Raw genomic sequence first — 25487 nt, forward strand, 5'->3', positions numbered from 1 at the left:
GGCAAAAATAGATGTAACCACGGTGTGTATGTGTTTTTTTTTCTTTTGACTAGGTTAAACTTCAGAAGAATCGATGGCCATCACTAGTGAAGGAGGCAACTGGTGAAGCTCAAAAGATCTCCTTCTGTCCTCTTGCTAACCTTTTCCAAGCACTTCTACAATTTATAGTTAAATTAGGTGCAAGGTAAGAGAACCTAGCCATCAAGGAAATATGAAAATAGTGCTGCTATGTTTACATCAAGGTATTCAAAATGCCTGATTGCTGCCCAGAACAAGTTTAATTGATAAGTAGGTTTTGGGATGGTCTAGCCTGAGCGAGTATAAAAGTTGCATTAACTTTCCTAATTGAACAATCTAAACTCAAAACTTTGAAGCACTTAACATAGTGAGCAACATTGGTGTTTGATGCGTCAAATGATATTTGAAAATATGTCTGAAACTGGAATATTTATAGCAAACGTTTGTCTATTTTACACAATGTAATCTTTTTGTAAAAATGGAGCCAGCAGTGTTCAAACCTGTTTTTAAAACACAGCCAATCAACTAAATGTTAGTACATTGCATCTTATTTTATAAATGGTTATCTTAGAGGTGGGAGAACAGAGTTTTTTTGCCTCAACCATTTGGACTGACAGGTATTTCTACAAAAAAAATCACTTTTAGTGAAAGTGGTATTCCGGTCAGCACAAGAGGATAGGAGAGATTATTTTGTGGAGGGAAAGTGGAGAAAGAGAAATACTGCTGCATTTCTCCCACAAATATACAGTCAATTCACTTTAGAGTCTATTCTGTGAAGCACTTTGAGACATCTAGAAAATGTGAAAGCGCTATATCAAATGCAAGGATTATTACAAGCAGTTTGACTGGATGATCTACTGGATTTGAAACACTGACATTAATTGACAAATTTACAAAACGTGAACTGCTTCAAACACAAACAAGTTCATTTCTGGTTTTTTTTTGGTTGTGATCTGCCCTACAGGGAGACTCGCAGGTTACTGGAGAGAGTGGTGTATCAGCCCGGATACCCAGAAAGCATTGCATCTGTCGGACGCTGGTACCTCCTTCGCCATTTGTGGGTCAAAAATGATGATGAGCTTATCACAGTAAGATTGCTAATTTATCTGAATGATATCCTGGAATTTTTTTAAGGGGAGGATTATTCCTCAGTGATGTTGATTTATATAGATTTCCTGTATTTTAAAACTAAATGCAAATATTTGATAGATTCACTATCAAATGTGCAGAGCAAATGAGGTTTCAGGTGATGCAGATTGTGCAAAGATGGCACTCCTGCCACCACTAGAGGAAATGGTATCAGGATTAGTGGGATTCATTCACATTCATGCAGTATAAAGACAATTAATGTGAATTGCATTGGACTCACTCACCGAGTTCTGATTAAACTCTCGATTGTCATTCGGGTGTTTTTAAAGCCTATTTAGAAAGTTTGTCTTAACATTAATGCTTAAATACTTCTGCCAATATCTCTTCCCCCAACACATTGCTCAACAGACTCCCCAGCTCTTCCCTATACAAGTTGCAGACCATCTAGAACTCTCAGCTTGTGTAATCTCTGAGACCAAGCTCTGCCATCCATTCACCTTCATCCACTAGCAAATTGAATTTGAATTCAAATCCCTCCATGGCCTCATTCCACTCTACATCTGCGACCTCCTGCAACCCTACTAGATCAGCCGCGCTGTCAATTCACCTAACACCAACTTATTACACATCTAATGAACGACCTACCCCACCATTGTCAGGCAAGCTCTCAGCCATTCTGCCCCCACTCTCGGGAACACTCTCCATCCTAGAGTCCCTCCATTCACCCCTTCCATTTCTACCTTTAAAGCCTCCTTTAAGACCTATCCTTTCAACCATACTCTTCTTGCAAATTTTTCCCACTGTGCACCAGCTCAGCTGCTCAATCAACTGTATAAAGAACTTTGAGACGTTCTCCTGAGGTGTATAAAGGCACATATGTTGTGCTTGCAGCAAGGTTTTTTTCCAACTCCTCTGAAAGCTGTGCAGCAGGTAAAACCCAGGGCCTTCTTGCACATTGCTGTTCATCAGATGGGATAGCTAGGTAGCTGATCTGTACCATGATAAAAACAACATAATTGTTGCAATTAACCTCAGTGCCTTTGAATTATTATGAAGTTAAAAAATATTCCAGATTTCTTGTTCCCATTTGCTATCTGGTAACACTTGTGTGGTTAGTTTGGGCAGAATCAGGCTGGACTGATGTTTTCTCCCAGTTCACAGCCTGTTGACACTCGTGTGTTCAAGAATTGAGTTTTCAATTGAGTGAAACATTCAATAGCTGTTGGTGCCTCCAGAAACATGCATTAGCATCAGTCTTTTCAGGAGAAGCGGGGAGGGGAAGAATCTGGAGGTCTGGATAGTACAAGTATTGGAACTACCATATTGTCTTTCTGTAACATTTACTCACATTTCAAGTTAGCAATCTCTGGTGAAGAACTGAACAGAGCCCAGAAAATTATCACTCCAGGTGTTTTTTGGACTTGCTCAGCCTGTCACCCAGAAAAACAACAAGATTACATTTGTATAGCGCCTTTCACGTCGTGAGGACGGCCCAAGGTGCTGGACAGTGTACAGCATTTCAGACCTGAGCTGGGGTCAGGGAGGGGGAGGGGAAGGGGGGTGATTAATGGCATGGTCGAAGAGGAGGGTTTTGAGGCGGGACATCTGGTTCAAAATCTGAGAAGTTACTGGAGATATAAATTGGCTTCATATGAACTCCTAAATTATATATTTTTAAATTAAATCTCATCCACTTGCAGGTTTTACTTCAAGATGCCAAATTGAAGGGAGATTGCCGAATAGAAGAGCTGTATAAGAAGCTTCAGATGGAATCATCCTAGTAAATGTGCAAAAGCCATGTCTGGATCCTGAAAACCTATGTGAAAAAGCCCTGTATAAGAACTATAGCTAACTATAGCTAATTATAGTTATGGCTTTTAATATTCTGCTTTCAATTGTCAAATGGCAACGGCTAGGTACATGTTTGCTTGTACTGTTATTAAAAAAAAAGTTAGTACTTTGCTGATGTACATTTCATGGTACAGTACTATAACGCTAAGTTAAAGTATTGTCATATCTTTTACATCTGAGAAATCTGTCACAGACAAGAAAGCTGCATCGTGATTTTCTAATTCTTGGCTAAGTAAGCTAATTATAGCTTAGCTGCTGATCTGTAATATTTCAGTATGAACACAAGAATCATGTTTCGGCATATTTACAGCGAGTCAATGGGATGTCAACTGAATTAAAACTGCGCCCACCTCATGTTTTCGTATTGAAATCTGAAGTTGTACTGAATTAATTTGTAGCATTTTTTTGATTTGTTCTTTCATTTAGTTTTACAAAGCATTTATAGTACCTTTATAAACACTTCGATAGCAGCAGTATATCTGACTGGGGATTTGAAGGACTTTGAATGTGACTTGCTTGATAGGGCTGTCAATGCCACTTTATTAATGCAGTTAGTTGCATCATAGACGAACCTAAAGGAGAGTAACTGAAAATGGAAGAGCGAAGGGAGTAGGGAATAAAAACTGTACACTACTAAGAAACATTCATTGTTTAAATTAGCAGTATGTGACAATTGAAGGCTCTCTCCAAATGTTATTGTGGGGTGAAATTTTTAATGTTTCACACCTGATTACTTGTGGTAACTATCCGAGTGAATGCGTTATGAAATGCCGTAAATGTACTCCTTAATGATTGCCCATATTATTTATCTGCCCATCAGTTCTATCTCTGCCTTGCTCCCAAGGATGCCACATCTGTTGCCAAGTTGAATTCTGGATCCTGTGGCGTTTACTCAATTCTGCCAGTATTGAGGCAGGTGATTCCATTAAAAATATTGGCGTAAACACTTAATTATTCAGGTTCTTGTTGCATGGCAATGAAATGCTACTATTATGCCCCAAAAAACTAAGTCAGACCAGGCATTCCCCTAGAGATAGCCATTATACTGAGGCTAGCAGGAGGAGGAAGAGTTCAGCTATTAAGAGAGACTTGAGCATTATGCACAAGCATTATGCTTGACCTGATAGAGGTCTCCATGATATGAAGGGTGAATAATGGATTAATTCCAGTGATCAACAAACCAGGCCACAAATTTAAGAAAAACACAAACCACTGAAAAGGTAGTTTAAAAAAACTTGCAATATAATTTACATTTATACAGGGCCTTTCACAACAGGAGAATGTCTCAAATGGCTTTATACTGCTGTCTGTATTTGTAGGCAATCTCAGCCACCTTTCCACACGGGATGGTTGGAATGCGGCAATCTCTGCCTCTGTGGAACTAAGCGTTCATAAAGTCTTTAAAAAAAGAGCTGGATGCTTCAGAGGTAGAATATTGAAGGGTATGGGAAGCAAGTAGGATGGTGAGATTAGATTGAGTGGACAAGATTTACTACTTTCAGTGAATAACAAGAGTGGTCTTTCAGAGAAAATACCATCAGAAGATGAGAAAGGAGAAAATTGGTAAGAATATATACTTTTGGTCAACTGGGTGCCTGACACATGCGGAAACTATGCTTAACCAGACTTAATCCAAACTGTAGTTCAATGCATCCCACCAACACAGGAAATTTATTGGAATGGAATGCACACTCTCCCTGGAGGGATGCATCATGCTTATTTAATTTTTTTTATTGTGCCACTCAATGAACACTCACTCCACTGATAGGATACATGATCTTTTTGTTTGTGATACTATTCTAGCAATACAGGGTCAGCAGAGGTCCCACGTGTGATAATCCTTGTATTTGATACAGCATCTATATTTCCAGTGTCTCAAAGCACTTACCAAATAATTATTATTAAGTATATTGGCTATTTGTAAACTATTGTAGAGACAATTGTGAGCACAGAAAGGTCCTACATATGTGTATTGAATGACCAATTTATGAATAGTCATGGATATTTAATAATCCCTCCAAAACAATAATACTTTGGTCATTTTCAATCCAAGACTGTTTGTGGGACACTCCTATGTGCAATTGGTTGCCGAGTTTCACCCACAAATATACGGTCAATTCACTTTACAGCATATTCTGTGAAGCGCTTTGAGATGTCTAGAAGATGTGAAAAGTGCTATATCAAATGCAAGGATTATTATATATTTATTGTATACCTAAAGAACAAGCAGATTATAGATCAGCCTATATTAAAAAAAAGGCTGTTCTCACAGAGCTTCAAGTCCAATCAGTGCTGATTGAAGACAAAAAAAACTCCCACCAGCAAGGAACACTACAAACATTTTACCAATGGACAAGACCTCAACTCTGAACCATCACCTTGATGGTGTGGGCTCACAAATCAGTGTACGTAATTGGGGCTCCCTGGTGGAAAGGAAAGGAACTTTATTGGTAAGATTTTTAATAAATGTAAAGACATAGGAATTTATATCATGTGAATGCAGACAAATATTGCAGCAGATTTTTGCTAAAAGATGTTACCTTGACAGAAAATGATTAAGCTGTCTTCTGGTATATGATAAGCTAACGGTTTCCTGAATACTTTCACGGAACAATAAATTTTAGTGCATTGGGTCATTAATATAGCATTTCACAACCAAAGTAAATATTGGGATTAAATGTATTTTGAAGACAGTTTAATAGCTAACAAATTCAAAGATATTTGAAGAAACATCAATGGAGCTCATGGATTTACATAAATCACTCCCTCATCTAGTTCAATGTCTGTCTTATGGTGCAGCTTTTTGACCAAACTTTCAATCAATTTTCCCCCTTCAGCTTCCACCCTCAGTTCAGATGCCCATCCAGCCGTACCAAGCCTTTAGAACGACTTCCTGATGTGAAAGGCACTGTTTGTATGTGAGTTTGTATTGTAAACTATTGTCAGAGAAAATTGTGCAATTAACCAGGGTATTCAAGTGGAGAAGTGCAACAATTTTCCAAAAAGCAACAATTCTTATTACCAATTCGCAAAACAAATAAAAATTAACAGACATAGCAGCTGTATTGAAAAGTAAACACAATTGTTGCTTGCGATAAATGTTTTATTGTGTCAATTATTTACTAAGAAAATGACAAAAGACAATTAAAAAAAACATTAGCTCGATTAAGTAAGCACAATCATATTTTCTTCAAATGTAAAACTGTTTCAAAATGTTCATTGACTTATGGGAATATGTAGGATTGGTTGCAACTTTCAAGAGCAAATTCATTGCAAAAAAAAAACCAAGATGTGCGAGAAATCAGTATGCAAATAACCAAATTAAATAAATGATTTACATTATAAAAATTCATACGTGAAAATGGGAAGTCCAATTTATGATATGTAATAAGTGGATTCATATGTACTTTATCAAAATATGAATAGATTGATGGAACTTGCCTGCCTTGGCTTGAAGTTTTATGTGTGCAAGTTTCAATAAATAAAGTAGATAGAATGCCTGGCCACGTTGCCAAATCCCTTTGGTTGAGCTCAAATTTCCATATTATACTGAAGCTTTATAGTGTTCTGGTCAGGCAATTCTTACTGAATACTGCCTATAGTTCCAATCTGGTTCCATACTAAACCTGCCCTTCACAACCCTGACCCTGTGATCACAACAAAATTACATTTGTATAGTGCCTTTCACGTCGGGAGGATGTCCCAAGGCGCTGGATAATCAGTGTTTCAGACCCAAGCTGGGGTCGGGATCAGTGAGGGTGATCAAAGACACAATTGAAGAGGAGGGTCTTGAGACAGGTCTTGAAGGAGGTAAGGGAGGGGGCGAGGCTGAGGGACTGCGGGATGGTGTTCCAGAGGGTGGGAACAGAGTGGCTGAAGACCCTAGAAGCCATCTAGAGAGTGACAAGACTTATCCCAGTGTTAGAAGGATGTTTTATAAGAAACAATTCCAGTAGCTGGAAAAGTAGAACTTTATAGAGGTACTGTATATAAGATATTTTGCATAATAAAGAAGGTAAACCAAAAACTATACTATTAGATATGCTAAAGCAACAGACCAAGAGATCACAGGGTCAGAGGTGTGAAGGGCAAGATTAGGATAGACACCAAATTGGATATAATGTGTATTTCTCACAGGAAGTTATTCAGCTGGAATGAGATTTCATGAAAAAAGGGCAAAGTGGAATGAAGCAGCACTTAGAGAAATCCAGTACTCATATGTGTTCTGGTAATGTCAATCTCATCTGTCAAATATCAAACTTACTGATAAAATACCAGTTACAGAAAAATTGTTGATTGTGTTCTGCCCAATAATCCCCCAAATAAAATTAGTCATTTCATGCCTGTTTGTGGGACATTGCTGTGCATAAACTGGTCACGTTTTGCCTACAAAATACAGTCAAGAACAAAAATACAATTACATTTGTATAGCACCTTTCAAGTTGGAAGGATGTCCCAAGGCGCTGGACAATCAATGTTTTGGACCCGAGCTGGGGGTCAAGATTGGGGAGGGTGGAGGATGGGGAAGGAGGGAATCGAAGGCATGGTCGAAGAGGAGAATCAAACCACTTTACAGTATATTCTGTGAATCGCTTTGAGACATCTTGACGTGACCCTATATCAAATGCAAGGATTATTATTAATAGTTGTGATTTAATGCAGCAATTACTATTTCTGCATTAAATCACAACTAGTAATAATAGTTGCAAAGGTGCATTTTAAAACATATTCTGGGTAAAGAGTAAATTTGTTCAGTTAGGTACTGAAAGAAAAATTTGCATGTTCAATCCTATATCAATAAACTGAAAATCTTTTTCTCACTTAATGTGGGTTTTACCCTCCACAGCATCAAACAACACAATTCTTATCTTCAAACATCTCAAAAATGCTGCACATTAACAGATCATCACACAAGTACAAAAATTACAATGAAATTTCATGAAAGCAATATATCAATTGTAGTCAACTGTTTGAATGTAAAGCAGTAATCTTAATTTTAAAGCGATAACTCGGGTTCAGATGATAAACATAAACTACTAAAGCTGCGTTCTTCTTTATGATATCTGAATCTCAAAGGGATTAAATTTCCAGATATCTTTTTCCTCGTTATTACAAACTTTATAAATAGTTTTTAAGGGCAATTATCTGTCGTCTTAGTTCTTTTAGTTCTTTCTGGACATTTTCCTTGTCCATTCTTATCTTCTTATCACTTATTTCATTCAGTGAACTGATGGAATCCTTAATAGACTGAAATCCTGTTTGGAAAAGGAATTGTATTTCAGATATATATTTGTATACACATTTTCATTTACTCGGCCAGGTAGATAAAATACCACGTGAGTTTGACACCAAAATGTGAAAAAAAAACTTATTAAATAAAAAAAGTATGCTCTTTACATTTATAGAGCATCTTTCATGTCGGGAGGACGTGTCTTAACAAAAAAGTTTATTTCTAAATTGATGTACTTAAGCTTGGACACAATATAAAAATATGGCCAAGTCACAGTATTAAAAATAAGCAGGCAGTGTCCCTCGAGAGAAAGAGTGCATGTTCCATTCCAGACATAGAGGAATGCCCATGTATAGGTGGCGTACATATAAGGAACACTTGTGGAGTCCTGTAGCTCAGTGGTTAAAGCATGCGCTTTGCAAGTGAGAGACCTGAGTTCAATTCCAGGCACAGGGCGATACCTCGGGCAAGTTTCCTTACCTCACACGCCTAATAATAATACTCCCTCCAAAAACAATAATAAATTGGTCATTTTCAATCTACGACTGTTTGTGGGACATTGCTGTGCGCAATTGGCTGCCGCGTTCGCCCACAAATATACAGTCAATTCACTTTACAGTGTGTTCTGTGAAGCGCTTTGGGACGTCCTCCCGACGTGAAAAGCGCTATATCAAATGCACGGATTATTATTATTATAGCACTCCGTTTGGTTTAGATAGTCTTCAGCATAGTGATGTCTCAGTCGGCTGATCAAGNAAAAAAAGTAGCATTTTGCAAAAATATATTTTTACAGTAAAACCTGTTTTCCTATTGTGATCATTCTTTCACTTACACTTTTAAAACTGGGGTGTAAATTTATAGTATTCTTATAGGAATCAGTTTTTAAAAAATTGTGCTTAATTGGAAAAGGAACTGAGATTGCTTATATATTCCTTATGGAGACAGTGATTCCCAGTGTTTTATGGCCAGCAACGGTTAGTTATTTGTACCTATGTGAAGCCAGCGAAACTAGATGTAGCTGAAATTGGTACCAACCAAGAAAGGGATTAATGAGGGCATTCTTATTATTATTAATAATAAATAAATAAGCCAGACAATTGACAATTTGTGCCATTGTTGTATCAAATTTCTTATTGAGTAAACTGGAATGCATGGGATTGAATTGATTCTGGGAATGTCACTTGTAAACTGTTTATTAAATATTCGTGTACATTTAGTTTTTCAAAGTGAGTGTATTGTCTGACAAATTGTACTTTATTCTGCAGATTAGAAAAATGTGATGAGGTAACACGCAAATAGATAATCCAGTACTGAATTAATTTTTGCTAATACAGTTCACCTGACTAGTCTCATTTGTTTCAGTTAGCTATGTGTCTAATACATACAAAAACCCATCACCAGGCTTAAACGTTTCCAAGCAAACAACAATAATTTATATGAGGCTCTCCATGATGCTACTTCACATGCAGGGCACTATATAATTGCAAGTTGTTGTTATACAGCACGTCTATTCTCATGATCAACAATTTACTTATATCCTACAACTACTGTAGTTAGGCTGCCGGTCCCTTTAAAACTGTTCCTCTTCCTCCCTGATATCAGATGACTCTGGCATCACTGAAGGGTTTGGAATTGCTAACAATTATAATGGAATTTACAGGCGGTGCCAAAAAAGAACATCCTATTTATTTGGAAACTTACATATGAATGTGTCATGTTAAACAAACCTGTTCAACTGGAATGAGCCACTCACCTGTTCTGTACTCCTCTTTCATGCTTTCCAACTCATACCAGATGCTATTTTCAGCTTTGGTAAGTTTTGCAGCAATCTTCGGTTCAGAGTGCTTCATTCTGTTGGATTCAGTATCAAGCCTTTGTCTACCTTCTAGATTTTCTAGTTTCAAGAAGACCTGGTTAAGCCGCTCTCGTATTTTTGTCTCTGTCATTTCCTGTAAAATACAATATCAACGACATTATTCACGTTGGATCATATGTAAGACAAGAAAGACTACTACAGTTCACCTGTCTGATCTTATTGTTTTTAGGTAGCAAGGTGTCTAATACATACCAAATCCATCATCATGCTTAAATATTTCCAATCAAACAATAATAATTTACATTTATATAGTGCCTTTCACGTCAGGAGGATGTCTCAAAGCACTTTATACAACTGACTGGGATCCCGGGGATGGGGGGATGGAATAGGTTTCCAAAAGTGTCATTAAAAAGATGAGTTTCAAGGCAGTAGTCTTAAGATGACTGAGAATTCCACATATACATGGTTTCCATTTGTTTATTATGGAGTACTTACTCTCCTCCTGTAGGATGCACCCTGCTTATCTAATCTTAGAGAATTAGGTGTTTGCTTGCCAAGGCTTGGGGACTCCAGAGTGTGCATTGGAGTACTGCTGAAGTTTCAACAACTAAACTCACCAAGTGGCACAACCTGCCATTGCAGAGAATTGGTAAGCTTCCCCCTACTTGCCCTGCTATGACAACCAAACCATTATCTTTTGGCTTGCAGGGTTATCTGGAGTTATCTGTTAAGAAACTCAACCCCTAGTGACTGATCTGCTCTTCTAGGTTCACCAATGAACCAAGCTGGCTAGTCCATCATCAACAATGCCTTGGAGTACTGCAGACCTGATACCCTCAGGAACTGGGCTAAGATTGCTACAGAGGATCAATTCAATTCCAATCTTCCTTTGCCAAGCATGTCACCTTGGAGTCAGCTCTGCCTACATCCTAGTTACATTCCATTTTCAATACTATCTCTTCCTATCTTAAACTTGTATAGTATAGGACTGTAGAGCAAGGCTGACACACCAATGAAGAGCTGGGGTGTTGCATTGTTGGAGGTGACATTAAACCAAGGCTCCATCTGCCTATTTAGATGGACATTAAAGACTCCACTGACACTACTAGAAAAGTGGAAGAAGCTTCTCCCAGTGTCCTGGTCAACAATCTCCCGAATAAAATTGATCATTTATTTAATTGCTGTTTGTGGGCATTTCTGTGCACAATCTCCTGCCACATTTGCTTATAAATATACAGTCACTCCATTTCACAGTATATCCTTTGAAGCACTTTGGGACATAGAATCATAGAATCAGAGAATTGTATAGCACAAAAAGAGGCCATTCGGCCCATTTTTGTACCGGTTCTTTGAATAGAGCAATTAACGTCAATCCCACTCCCCAGCCCTTTCCCCATCACCCTGCAAACCCGTCCTCCTCAAATACCCATCCACCGCATTTTTAAAAGTAGTTATCGAATCGGCCTCGACCACCCTTTCAGGCAATGCGTTCCAGATTCGAACAACTCGCTGCGTGAAAAAAAAATTCTCACCTCCTCTCTGCTTCTTTTAGACACTACTTTGATTCTGTGACCTCGAGTCACCGACACACCCACCAGTGGAAACAGTTTTTTCCTTTCTAACCTATCAAATCCCCTCATGATTTTGAAGACCTCTATTAGGTCTCCTCGTAACCGTCTCTGCTCCAATGAGAATAATCCTATCCTCTCTAGCCCTTCCTCATAATCAAGGTCCCTCATTCCTGGTACCATCCTCGTAAATCTCCTCTGCACCCTTTACAATGCCTTAACATCCTTCCTATAGTATGGTGCCCAGAACTGGGCACAGAATTCTAACTGAGGCCTAACCAGTGTTTTATAAAGGTTATTCATAACCTCCTGACTCTTGTACTCTATGCCCATATTTATAAAGCCTAGAATCCCATTTGCCCTTTTTACCGCCTTATTTTTCCTGTCCTGCCACCTTCAATGATTCATTTTCCTGCACCCCCAGGTCTCTCTGTTCTTTTACCCCCCCTTAAGATTGTATTATTATTTGCAAGTGAGAGACCTGAGTTCAATTCCAGGCAGGGCGAAACCTTGGGCAAGTTTCCTTACTCCACACGCCTAATAATAATCCCTCCAAACCAAAAACAATAATAAATTGGTCATTTTTCAATCTACGATAGTTTGTGGGACATTGCTGTGCGCAATTGGCTGCCGCGTTCGCCCACACATATATACAGTCAATTCACTTTACAGTGTGTTCTGTGAAGCGCTTTGGGACGTCCTCCCGACGTGAAAAGCGCTATATCAAATGCAAGGATTATTATTATTACCAGCCTGTATTGCCTCCCCTCATTCTTTCTACCAAAATGCATTACTTCGCATTTCTCTACATTGAAACTCATCTGCCATGTGTCTGCCCATTTTACCATTCTGTCTATGTCTTCCTGCAGTTGGCTCCTATCCTTCGGACTGTTTACCACCCTACCTAACTTTGTGTCATCCGCAAACTTGGAAATGGTACTTGCTATACCCAAGTCCAGATCATTTATGTGTATTAAGAAGAGCAGTGGTCCTAATACCGATCCCTGAGGGACGGCACTGTACACTTCCCTCCAGTCAGAAAAGCAGCCGTTCACCACAACTCCGTGCTTTCTGTCTCCCAGCCAGTTCTGGATCCATGCTGCCACTGTTCCTTTTATACCATGGGCTTCTATCTTTCTTACAAGTCTTTCATGTGGCACTTTATCAAATGCCTTTTTAAAGTCCATATAAACTACTTCAACTGCACTACCTTTATCCACCCTCTCTGTTACCCCATTGAAAAATTCCATTAGATTTGTTAGACAAGATTTGCCTTTAACAAATCCGTGCTGGCTGTCCCTAATTAACCCATATTCTTCTGTGATCACATCCTCTTGATTTGAAAGGTTCTTTACCAAATACAAGAATTATTTTATTACTATTATTTCTTGACAAGGATACAATTAGAATTGTTTTTACACATGCGGAACCATATTTATTACCACCCACGCAATGGAGCAGCACAGTGGCTGTTTTGATGCACTGTGATGTGTGCTAAAATTTTAATTTCTCTTGGAAATGAATTGTGAGCGTTTAGCGTAGTTCTAACCTTGCATATTTGTCAGCTACAACAGAAAAAATGGAACAAATGCCATATTCGTATTTAGTGATGAATATTTTACAATTTGGGATATTATGCAGCAATACAACACAACCCTTAGCTGGGTTATGTGTTTTGGCATTGAGCCCTGGAGTCCAGAAGCTCCCCCCTCCCCTGATTCACTTTTTGTTCAATGCTATTTTAGTTTTGCCAGCTTTGGTCCAGTGAGGCTGCTACATTTGTCCTCAGCGGTTTTTAAGGAGCAGGAAAATCATAGTCACCAAGGATCACTATTTCCTGTCCCCTGCTGAAAATGTAGGAGTGTGGATGGCAGGAAAGAACAGAATCAATCTCAGCTGTGGTTCTGAGCTCGATCAAATAGCCAACTGGCACTCACTCTGCAAGATCACACATAGAGAACCGTACCTCGGATAAGCTACTAAAGCACTGTTGTGTATGGAACCGAACTCCAGCACGAGATACTCCTTCAGGATATAAAGAAGGTAATTCAGAAATAATTTAAGATCCAAATATTTGGTTGTGATCTTAAAGTACTCCATCCACTTTATTTAAGTTCTCCACATAAAGCGCTCCGAGAGGCAGTCGGACGTGAAGGGCGCTCTATAAATGCAAGTTGTTGTTCTTGTTGTAAATACCAGGTTTGTGTCACACTGGGGCCCAATTTGCAATATTCAAAAACTGGATTTGTTGCATTCAATCCAACTTGTGTTTGGAAAATTTGTGCACAACAGATTGTGAATCCGAAATCAGCAAAGTCTGAGAAAAGACCGGAGGGAAAACCAACCATCTGTTTTTCTCATCGGCTTTTTTTTCCCCCCAGACTTTGCCAACAAACAATTTATGATTGGATGCCCATTAATTTAAGTATATATTTCACAAACCGGAGATTGCAAGTCAGAAACTGCAATTAATGCGTTGAATCTGGTTGATAAATATCATAAACCAGAGTCCCAATATCATTTCTTTTGCAAATATGTTAAATTGGATAAAACTGTTGCAGAGGATTACAAGGGTAATCGTAATCTTATTTGAGGGCAGAACAAACTATTTTGATACATATTTTGATATGTACAGCTGGTTTAATGCCATTTATATCCCATGATATTAGCATGTATCTTTCACATGGTGTATATATAGATGATGTTAATGTTAATTTTTATTTTTTAGGAACTGCATTTATTTCCTGAGAATCAAAATCTTTGCCATGGGCAAATGGTACACATTTGCAATTAAAGCATTTCATGACAACGAAAGGGTGTTGCACTAGTTCAATTACGTATTTTACATGCACTTCAGATATATTTCCACCGCATGTGTGAAATAACGTAAAGAGTGACTTACAGTTTTCTCTCTCACAACATTCAACAGGTGATCCACTCTCTGTCCTTGCACTTGCTCTATTTTATCAAGTTTCTGTCCTACCCACTCATGCTGGTATTGCATCTGTGCCCGTACCTCTTCCACCGCGGCAATAATTCTGGAAAACAGTTTAGTTTGTGGGACTGTAATTTATGCAATACAATGTGTATCACGTTAACGGAACAACTGTCCAAGAAAGAACTGATTTACAATCCCATCAATAGGTTGGTCATAGTTTTGAAGTAAAGTAGAGAAGTAAAGCAGATAAACTGATATTGTGGTTTCACAGTATTTCTTTGTTCAATTAGTTCTTCATTTATTCCTTTTGCTAAACATAGCTGTGGTAAATGGGATCTGGTCACTTCCAGCTGTAATAATACAGAAGTCACAGCCTTGTACTCTACAAGTCAACAGAATTAACTTATATAAAACTGGGGAAAATGGTAAAGCCATTTTTATTTTGACAAGAAATAACATTGCAAGTGTCTCTTGATATAACTTAAGCTGCTGCTTTGTACATGTATATATGGAAGTTTTCTTTATTCAGAGGGTTATTAACGACTGGAACAGGTTGGCAGGGAGGATAGTTCAGGACAGGGAGGCAAGGAATCTTCTTCATCCAAACCAATCTTGTGATCTTGTAATGATATTTAGCTTAGTATAACATTAACGTATTGATAAATCCCCCAACAATTTGAGTTCTCTACCTAACAATGTTCTATCACATTTAATGTAACTTCTTGTTCTGTCGTTCCCATTATCATTCTGAAAACTTTCAAAAACATCAAATGGATAATTCGTAATAATCAATGCTGCAATAAGTACATGGATTGTTAGCAATGGTGAAATATTAAACTGGATTTTGTACTGTCAGCCCCTACTGATCTCTCTGTTCCTACAAGTCCTGCTGAGTGATGAGCAAAGCTATTACTTGGAGTGCTTTGGACTACTGTGGGCCCATCTGATTAAGGAACAGGTTTTTAGCACCCACAGAAGGATGACTCAGTTCTGACATTCCATGGATGAAGTCCAAGAAGGAAGTGGTTTACGATCGCAATTTATAATAATAATCCTTGCATTTGATATAGCGTCTTCGAGACATCTCAAAGAGCTTCACAGTATATACTGTAAAGACAATTCATATTTTATGTATTATTATGTAAAGTCCTTACTTGAAATCCAAGAGTTGAAGTTCATGTTGTTGATCCCCTCTTGCAGTCTTTAATTTTGAATTGTATTCAGAATTAGAGCTTTCTATTTTGTCCATTAGTTTTACCAGCTGTTTTCAAATGAAGGAAACAGATGTTCATGTTTTAACTTCACATTTCTAAAAACATTATTTCCGACCAGCAATTGATGTAAAATTTGTATCCTTTATCTTTATTGTCATTTCACAAACAATAAGAAGAATATGGAAGTTCTGATTCCCAAAGCATAAATCAAACTCATTCTCACAGCTAGTGTCTTACACGTCAGGAGGATGTCACAAGAAGCTTCACACAACTGGCTGGGTCCCTAAGCTAAGGGTGATGTGGGTGGGGATGGTGGTTGGGGGTGGGGAGGAGTGGAAAAGAGAGGGGCTGAGAGGGGAACGAAAAGGCTGAAAGGATGGTCAAAGGGAGAGATCTTAAAGCAGGTTTTGAAAGTGGAGGAATGGAGAGGCCAGAGAGGACATTCTGCATAAAGCTTACCCATCGCAGACACTGTTGAGACACCCAATGAAAACTAGAAATGACAAAAAGCCAGAGAAAGGAACCATTTTATATGGGAAAAACTGAATACAGTGTTTATGATAAACTAGCTGTAGTACAATGTAAGGTACTTTGACATTCTTAATATCTGTTAATGACAGAAAATAATGGAATAGGGAAAATAAATTCTCAACAATATCTTCAAATTTGCCAATGCAGTAGGATCGGAGATGTCTGGTATAAATGGCAATCTTAGATACCAAGAAGTATTTATTTACACAAAGGCTAAACAAGAAGTGGAACAAATTATCTAAGGATAGGGCACCAAAGTAATTTAACAAATAGGTTGATGTTGTAATGGATGAATCCTCATCCACTAGTTTCCTGCGAACTGCTTTACATTTTGATGTATATCTATATCTTCTAAATTCATGTTGGCTGCTCTTTCCAGCAACTTTGCTCATCAGATGGAAAATGATAGCAACCTCCATAATGCCCTTAAGCATTTTTCTGACTCTGGATTCTAGACACAAGCTAGTCGTGTCTCGTTCTTGTCTTGAGAAGTTGGATACAGTTTGTAATACATAGGGGAACCCTGTTATAATCTGCTTTCAAATCCATAAGACCAAACATCTATTATAATAATAATAATAATAATCCTTGCATTTGATATAGCGCTTTTCACGTCGAGAGGACGTCCCAAAGCGCTTCACAGAACACACTGTAAAGTGAATTGACTGTACATTTGTGGGCGAACGCGGCAGCCAATTGCGCACAGCAATGTCCCACAAACAGTCGTAGATTGAAAATGACCAATTTATTTATTGTTTTTGGTTTTGGAGGGATTATTATTAGGCGTGTGGAGTAAGGAAACTTGCCCAAGGTTTCGCCCTGCCTGGAATTGAACTCAGGTCTCTCGCTTGCAAAGCGAGTGCTCTAACCACTGAGCTACAGGACTCCACAGTACTGTACATAGAAAGAATAATGGTACATGAAGCCAAAATTGCTCCAACAACATCACTTCCGGTGCGCTGCATATGTTCACAGCATGCAAGAAGCACGGGAGACACAGTTTTATTAATATATGGCCACCTCTGACAATGATTCCCGTGTGTTCATTGTGCACAGGAAGTTTAATTGATGCTGTTTCCTATGTTCCAAGCACACAGAAAATCTGGAAACTATGCTCATATGTTCGATGGATGATGTGTTATAACCAAGTTCATGTCATAGAGAGGTGAGTTATAAAAGGTCGTCCTTTAGTATCAGTTGATATGGAACTCCTAAAATAATAACTGAAGCCTAAATTATTTCCTGTGACATTTCCATTAACTTGCAAAGTTCCAAAAGTTTTAATTAATTCCATTTCAGTTCTCATTACTAAGATAGCGTTTTCTACACACCTTAATTTCCAATTCTTTCATTTTTAATTCCAAAGAAGACTTGACGACTTGAATTTCTTTCTTCACTTTCTGAGTGTCACTGTTGCTTACACTGACATCTCCAGCAAGTTTGGATATGCTGGCATCACACCTCATAAAAAAAAAGACTTAGAAGGTGTAAAGTGCATCACATAAGGTTTGTACAAAATGAATAAGAAATGGCTCTGATGTTCCTGGGAATTAAATTTCGTTTTAATTATATCCTATTCACATCAATGTTTCTTCAGTAAATATATATCCTGCCAATATGATGTTCACAAACCCCAAATTGCTATTTTTATTACAACTTCTAGTTTGCAACTTAAATTGTGGAATTCACTAAACAGGGATCAAATGGATACAATTGGAATTCCAAAGGCTGGCAAAGATTTTTTTTTCCAGCTAGCAGTTGGGTTTCCAATCTTTTGTTATACTTATTTAACAGTTGAGAAACAGATTGAATGCAAAACAACAACTTGCTTTTAATATTGTGCCCTTCACTCAGGGTAGCTCCTGGAGCCAGTCCTATCAGGCCAGTACTGCAATTTTTTCACAATGAATAGCTCATAAACTGTCATTTGTTATTAGCACAATGACTTCCAGTTTATGCATATCAGATTTTCAACCTCAAAGTTACAATGATTTAGAATAATTTAGTATGGGAATGGGTCATTCACTGAAACTTCAATCATACAATGGCCCCTGCAGATCTGCAATACCTGGGACCTGAGGCAGTTAGAAACAACTTATTTAAAACATTTTAATTGAAGAATACTCGCTCAAGCAGGCATGGGATTTGAACTTATCCAGTCTTGGTAATTTTACATTTGAACTAGACTGAGTTGGCGTTGGAGGCCATTTGGACACAGAATAAGAAATAGGGGAAAATGAGTCAAAATCACAAGAAATCTACAGCTAATTAAAGCCTTGGGCTCATTTGATCTCAACTTTTCAGAATCTCCACTCTACCACTTTCCCATCACAGCATCAAACTATGAGATCAGCTTCAACAACAATAATTTATATTTATATATAATTTACATTTATATATACACATTTATATGCCTTTCGGAGGATGTCTCAAAGTGTAACAGACCGGGATCCCGAGCTGGAAGGGGATTTTATTACCTCTCCCTTACACTGTGTACAATAGTATCAATGCTACATGATGCGGTACACATTTTGCAACAAATTAAACAGTAGAGGATCCAATATCACCATCGTATTCTCACAGCCTAGGTATATACTAGTTATATCATGGGCATTGTTGAGACAACAGCTTTTATTCTCCAGATGTCCTGCTTCTATTTAGCAATATCATCCATCCTTCCAAATCATTTCAATTTGGGATTTTTGGCAGTTTCAAAATATTTGTATGACATAAACAGCAAGTCATTAACACTGGGTATGAATACAGATGATTACAGACAGTTGACCAAGCACCAACCACACACACACACACGCAGAATAATGTTTAAGATTTATTTATGTAAAATCTGTCTAAAATCTACAGCAATGTGAGGTGGTTAGGAGGCTTTATTATTATTAATAATAACACTCATATAATAATCCTTACATTGATCTAATGCCTTATTATGCTGTCGAAACATCTCAAAATGCTTCACAGGATTTTAATGTAAAGTTTAGTGACTGTATGTGAAAGCTACGGACAATTTGCACACAGAATGTCTCACAAAAAGTCATGAAGAAAAAATAATTTTATCTTAGGGATAAAATTTACAATTTAGATCATGAGATCTTTGTCACCAACCTGAACAGGCATACAGTTTAACATTTCATCCAAAGAACTGAACCTCTGACAGTGCAACACACTTCCAGCACCAGCACTCTATCGGAGTGGCAGCTTGGAATGTGAGTTCAAAGTCCCTGTGTGTGTGGGGCATGAGCTTACAACTTTCTGAATCAGAAGCAAGAGTGCTACCAAGTGAGCCAGGCTGACACCAGAATACTTTTTAACTGAGCAGGGCATTGCTTGTCATTGTCAATCATTCTGAATCTAATACCTGGCAACCCTTCCCCGCAGGTCTCCAATTCCAGCCAGGTGCTTAAGGTCGAGGCTCTGCACAGCAAAGCTGGTCCCTGCAGCCACACCATCCCGGACTCGGACCTGCCCTTCCAGAACCTAGGAGAACATCATTTCTCATTCAACTGTTCTGTGTTAATACATTCAATAGGGGTGTGATTGGGGGTCATATCATACCCGTAAGGATTGTCAGTGTGTGGATTTTTCCACTTTTGCATCCAATATCCATGTCATATATTTCAGATTCAGTATTCCTTTTGCAATCTGGTATCTGACATACTCAAAACCCCACCCCCATTCTTAAGAGCATCTGAATCAGGCTGGGAATTCCACGTATGTATCCCGGCTACACATGAGAATTTCCTTGTGGAATGAGTTCTCTGTGCTGGGAGGAACACACCCTGCTTGCGTAATTCAGGAAAGCATTGGGTGCAGGTTGGTAAAAACCAAGACTTAAGAACCCCAGAGTGCAGTTTGGAATATTGCTGGAGTTTAATGAGCTAAAATCCATATTTTGCCATTCCAAATACTGTCTGGCAATCTTCCAGCTGCTTGTGTAACTAGGACTACTATTAAAGCTTTAAACCTGGTTAACAGGTGCCGAGTGGGAAGAATCCCTGATCCCGTTGACTAATCTGCTCCTTCCCAAGTGCTGCTAATCAACCAGTCATCAGGAATGCCTTGGAGTACTCTGGACCCGGCTGGTTTGGGAATTGGCCTCTTCAGACCGCCACAGAGTTTCAACTCAACTTTGACATTTGGTAGCCAAGCACATCATTGGAAGCCAAGCATTGAAACCAGCTTAGCCTCCAAGGAGACCCCGCTTACCATTTCCTTCTCCTAGGTGGGGCATAATCACAAGTTGTCATTGACATCTGACAAGAGCAGGTTTGAGAGATAACCAATACCAGGAACTCTCTACAAACCTCTTGGTGAGCAGCAAAACTCTGCATTGATTGTGTAAAAGCATTGAACGCCATCCTCCTGCCCATGTGTTCGGACACACATTCCTACCCACTCCACCAGCTGGAAATGACCACAGCCACTTACCTCTCCCCAACCAGATTCTGTGATAACTGCAGCAGTAGCTGCCTCTGCTCAAAAGGACACTCCCTTCACTGCATTGCAATGACATTTACCACAGCAGGTTTGGTGGTAAGTCCTGCCCTTGGACTGTTGGGCTTGTTGCAATAACTAGGTCAGATAGTCAAACCTGTTCATGCAACCACCTCCATTCAGCAACTACCCTGAAACAGAACATACAGCCCGGTTTGCACACAAACAAACCCTTATTCAGAGGCCACCCTTGTATAAAGGTTCTTTGGCCCAAGTGATTGTTGAAGACAGGTTTGACTGTATGTGTTTGGGTGTATGTGTCCAGGTTACATAAGCCAATCCAATACTAGGTGGTCTGATATCTTCTAAAACTTGGCATATGGCTGAATATGGCCGACACAAATGAGTCAGCATTGTTCAATGGGCTTGTTCATACAACCTCTATAACTATAACCAGGCATTAATCTCCCAGCAGTAATTGGTCCATTACCTCTATATCAGTGCTCAGTTGTTTGAGTATCCCAGTTATAATTTGGATATGCTTCTCTAGCAATTGTTGAGACACTCCCACCACTGTTTGGTTGTTTTGTTTTCCTTTCAAACTGGCAATAATGTCCTCTTTTATCCGAAATGCCTGCTCGAGAAGTGTTGCTGTTGTCCGTTCCTGATTGGATAGACGATCATCAATGATTTGCAGATGGTTTTTAGATGCCATGGGAATATGAAGGAACGATTGGTTTCTAAACGATCAGAATAAAAGGGAGATAGATTAAATTGGTTCTGCTTTATCTCTTAGCATGTAGAACACTGTCATTTAAATGGAGCACAGTCTTTATTAGAAATAAACATAAATCAAGTAAAAACATCATTAAGTTGCTTGTGCATGATATCATTAGCACAAAATGATTGGCATTTTTGGGTCCTTCCCACTATAAGCTCACAGCAAGCTTTCGTTTTGTATAAACACAAAAGTCGCTGGGAGCACACCTTAGGTCATGCTTTTGTTTTGGTCAGCCAGGTGTGTGACACCCGTGGGACCTCATGACGGTAAGAGTATCCAAACCAAACTGAGAGCTCCATGCATGTCACCTACACATGGAAATTCCCGTGTTTGGAATGGAATGTGCATTCTCTCCCCAGAAGGACACATTCTGCTTATTTAATTCTAGACAGTATTAAGTTGAGGCTGGCAAGAGCTAAAACTCAGAAACCCATTTATAAAGATTTGGCCAAAAATTTCTCAGGTTTTTTGCCAATTGTCTTAAAACTTAGTATCGCTCAGAATTTTGGAAAATTCTTAAATTCTGTGTTGATTTTTCACAGTATATTATGTTTGTTTACAGAATATTTCCTGTGGTAGTTGTTCTCCCTCCCCCCCAATTTGTTATAGGAATCTAGTATCACTTCAGTTTGATCTTTCATTGCAGTGCATTGTCTCTCACTTACCTCTCTGGCATTTGAACCTGCAGCATATTTTCTCCAGACATTTTCTTTTAAAACTCCAAAGCTTTGCAATAAAAATGTGCATGTATATTGTAGCCTTCACTCAGTATAGAGTCTCGGAGCACTGCTTTATTTTATTATCTCTCTACAGGATGAAAAGACAGAGAATTGTTCTGCTTGATATAAAAGAAACATTTTAAACAATATTAGTTGCTTTAGATTCCTCCTCTCATTCATTAGAATCACAGGAAATTAATGGAAGAAAATTTTGCATTAGATTGCCGTGTTCCAGTTCCTTAAAGCAAACAACAGTGTTACGAAAGCAGGCAGAATAATTGTCTTAAAGTAAGTACTCCAACATATTCAGACGCTCATGCAACTGTGCTCAGATATAACAGTTCTTTCAATGAATCGGATTCTTACAAAAGTCATTTCAGGAGGTAACACATCTTTACATGAGGCATTGTGCAGTTTGTAAACTTTTATAAATCCCTGATGACTCATTCAGTAAAGGTACTGTCCAGCAAGGAACTCACTAATACAACCCCACTGGCCTTAATACACAAAGGCAGATAGGAGGAGAATTAGTTAAGGTTTGATCTTTGTGGTTAATAATAATCATTGAATGTAATATAGTGACTATAACGAGAAAACATTTTAAAGTGCTTCTTTGTCTTAATATTGTCAGGTGACTGTGTATAGTCTGTTGGCAAATGCCAAAGACATTTTGCACACAGCAATGTATCATAAACAGGTATGAAAGTGAATATCAATTTTGGAGGGTTGCTGGCCAGGACATTGGGAGAAGCTACCTTCTCTTTTCGAATAGTGCCGTGGGATCTTTAACATCTATCTGTCTTGGCAGACCTTGCTTTAATATCTCGTCCATAAGATTACACTTCACTTAATGCAGCAGGCTCAGTCATTCTGGACTTTGAGCTCAGAGTGCAAATGGGGAATTAAATCCACAACTTTCCAATCCACTGTTGAAAGTGCTACCAAACTGAAATAAAATAACAGCTATTCAACCTACCTTAAAAATCAATCAGACTATCATTACCAGAGTGACACTTTCCTACACGGTGAGCTTAAAGGAAAGGTTGCTTGCTCTGTGTGACAGATGATTTAACAATCTATTGGACAGAAACATGGCATTCTTTACAGGGAAATTGTATTGATTGCAATAAAAACCTGGAAAGAAACAACGTTATCATTAAAACCTTAAGGTAGGTTGACACAAAAAAAATCAAAAAAGATTTGGTCTGGGTAAATAATGGGCATTTCCGATTGTACATGGAAAAACAATTATTTTTAACTATCAGCAAAAGACTTTGTAACTGGGCTCGTCTGTTTCCTGGACTGGCCGGCAAAGCCCTTCCATACGGCTGTAAACACAACAACTCTGCTTAACAGCAGCAGAGAACAAAAATAACACGCAAACCTACCGTTCGTTGCATTAAATCACATCGGTTAGAGTCGGAACATGCTGTATAACCAACCGCAAACGCGAGTTGTACTGAGACCTACCTATAAACTGTGGCAAATTCCCACAATTTCCAGAACAGCAGCAAGTCTGAGAGTGTTTTTGTTTACTGCTGTTTCCAAGTTACTGCAGTGAACCACCACAGGCAGGAGTGGAGTGGTTGCTATTTAGTTGCTGAATCGGCCTCCAACCTGCACCCAAAAATATTTAACAGATGAAGGTCTGATCCGAGTCGGATTTAACTTGAAATGAACAAGAATCAGTTCATTGTCAGTATCAGTTTGTTACTCCGAGAGCATTGATTTTTGCAGAGAAAATCTCACTCAAAGATCACAACAAAAGATTGGGGTGAAGAAAGCCAATCCTGCCCATTTGTTCTCAAACTTCCAGAGTACCATCCCATGGGTCCTAGATCCATAGTCACTGCTATCGTTTGTAAACCGGTATCTTTAATCTGAATAATTCCTTCAGGCAGAGATGACAAGTTAAAATAAACTCTCAGAAACAAATTAGGGATAAGTCCAGATACAGTGGGTGAATTGGCCCTGACATAAGAAATATGTTTAGACTCGGATGCGGGATTCATTTCAAATACAGTGTGATGCTGGGACTTGGTTCGATTCCCAGTCAGGATGATACTATAGCCAAGTTTCCTTATTCAGCACACCTCTGTTTATTTAGCAGTAAGTAGGCACCCAGTTGTTAGTTGATTGGCTTTCCGGAAGTAATAATCCCTCCAAAACAAAATTTGATCATGCAATCCACAACTGTTTGCATGCAATTGACAACTGTATTTCGCCCACAAAATATAGAAATATTCCACTTTACAATACATTTGTGAAGTGCTTTTAGACATCTCAACAACGTAATAAGAAGCTATTATTATTATTATTATTTATTATTATTATTATGAGAGGACTCCAGCATGAGTATTCTGGAAGGGTGAGATCAAATGGACCAAAGGGTCTTCTTCATCCAAACTGATCTTGTGATCTAGCAGTTCTGTGATGAGATCAGCGGTCTCCTTCAGCATCATAAGTTTCTTCATAGAAATCTTCAGTTTCACCCACGAAATATATAGTCAATTCACTCTGTGAAGCATTTTGGGATGTCATGACGATATGATAAGGTGCTATATCAAATGCAAGGATTATTATTATTATTTATTATTATTATTATAAAGTAATTCCTTTCCTATTGAATGCCAGATTTTTGAAAAGTGTAACAACACAGAAGAAGACCATTGATCCTACCCTGTCTGTCCAATGCTTATTCCTCAGCTGAAGTTTTACAAAATATTTTACAAAGGTGTGGTTCATAACAAATACCTCAATTATCACTGGTGTTGTGAACAAGTAATCTGCCTGTCTGAATCTGCTTGATTTATGCTGGATTTTCACAGCATCTTGCCATGATTTTCACAGTAATTTGCTGCAAAAAGCAAAGAATGAATCATAGTTGATCAGTGTGATTCAGAAATAATTCCACTGAAGCCTGCTTGTCAAGATCAACATGAGGAGTGATTCCTGAGGCTTTGAGAAGGGCAAACGTAATACTATTTATAAGAAATTGCAGGGCTGACCTAGGAGTCTGACATCCATTATAAGTAAATTGTTAGAGGAATACTGAAAGAGCAGTAATGGAACACCTAATTAGATTTAGGATGACAAGAAATAATAATAATAATAATAATCCTTGCATTTGATATAGCGCTTTTCACGTCGGGAGGACGTCCCAAAGCGCTTCACAGAACACACTGTAAAGTGAATTGACTGTATATTTGTGGGCAAACGCGGCAGCCAATTGCACACAGCAATATCCCACAAACAGTCGTAGATTGAAAATGACCAATTTATT

The 25487-nt window shown here is 38.5% G+C and overlaps 2 protein-coding genes across 2 annotated transcripts in view; one reads left to right on the forward strand and one right to left on the reverse strand.

The window, feature by feature from the left end:
• ttc37 (tetratricopeptide repeat domain 37) overlaps window positions 1-3328 on the forward strand; it is a 47771-nt gene extending 44443 nt beyond the window's left edge. The window contains 3 exon segments of the mRNA XM_042334296.1: window positions 54-184; window positions 983-1106; window positions 2808-3328. Of these exon segments, the coding sequence (XP_042190230.1) occupies window positions 54-184; window positions 983-1106; window positions 2808-2888 (336 nt within the window). The 3' untranslated portion in view covers window positions 2889-3328.
• Window positions 3329-7893: 4565 nt separating this feature from the next.
• On the reverse strand, window positions 7894-22165 carry fam81b (family with sequence similarity 81 member B). Its single transcript, XM_007893074.2, has 8 exons — window positions 22151-22165; window positions 21195-21444; window positions 19629-19747; window positions 17587-17716; window positions 15665-15771; window positions 14475-14610; window positions 9942-10137; window positions 7894-8213 (listed from the first exon to the last, which is right to left on the reverse strand). Exons 1-8 carry the CDS (start codon window positions 22159-22161, stop codon window positions 8077-8079), a joined length of 1086 nt encoding a protein of 361 aa, XP_007891265.2. The 5' UTR covers window positions 22162-22165; the 3' UTR covers window positions 7894-8076.
• Between the last annotated feature and the right edge of the window lie 3322 nt (window positions 22166-25487).

This window comes from Callorhinchus milii, unplaced genomic scaffold (assembly GCF_018977255.1).
Source record: "Callorhinchus milii isolate IMCB2004 unplaced genomic scaffold, IMCB_Cmil_1.0 Scaffold1, whole genome shotgun sequence".
In the NCBI taxonomy this organism is placed as follows: Eukaryota; Metazoa; Chordata; class Chondrichthyes; order Chimaeriformes; family Callorhinchidae; genus Callorhinchus; species Callorhinchus milii.

Excerpts from the sequence above, each read along its gene's own strand:
- fam81b (XM_007893074.2), bottom strand. Across the intron at positions 15,772-17,586 it reads TGAAAGAATTGGAAATTAAG|CTGGTAAAACTAATGGACAA; the intron begins GTGTGTAGAAAA and ends ATTTGAAAACAG. Across the intron at positions 14,611-15,664 it reads CTTCAACTCTTGGATTTCAA|AATTATTGCCGCGGTGGAAG; the intron begins GTAAGGACTTTA and ends ACTGTTTTCCAG.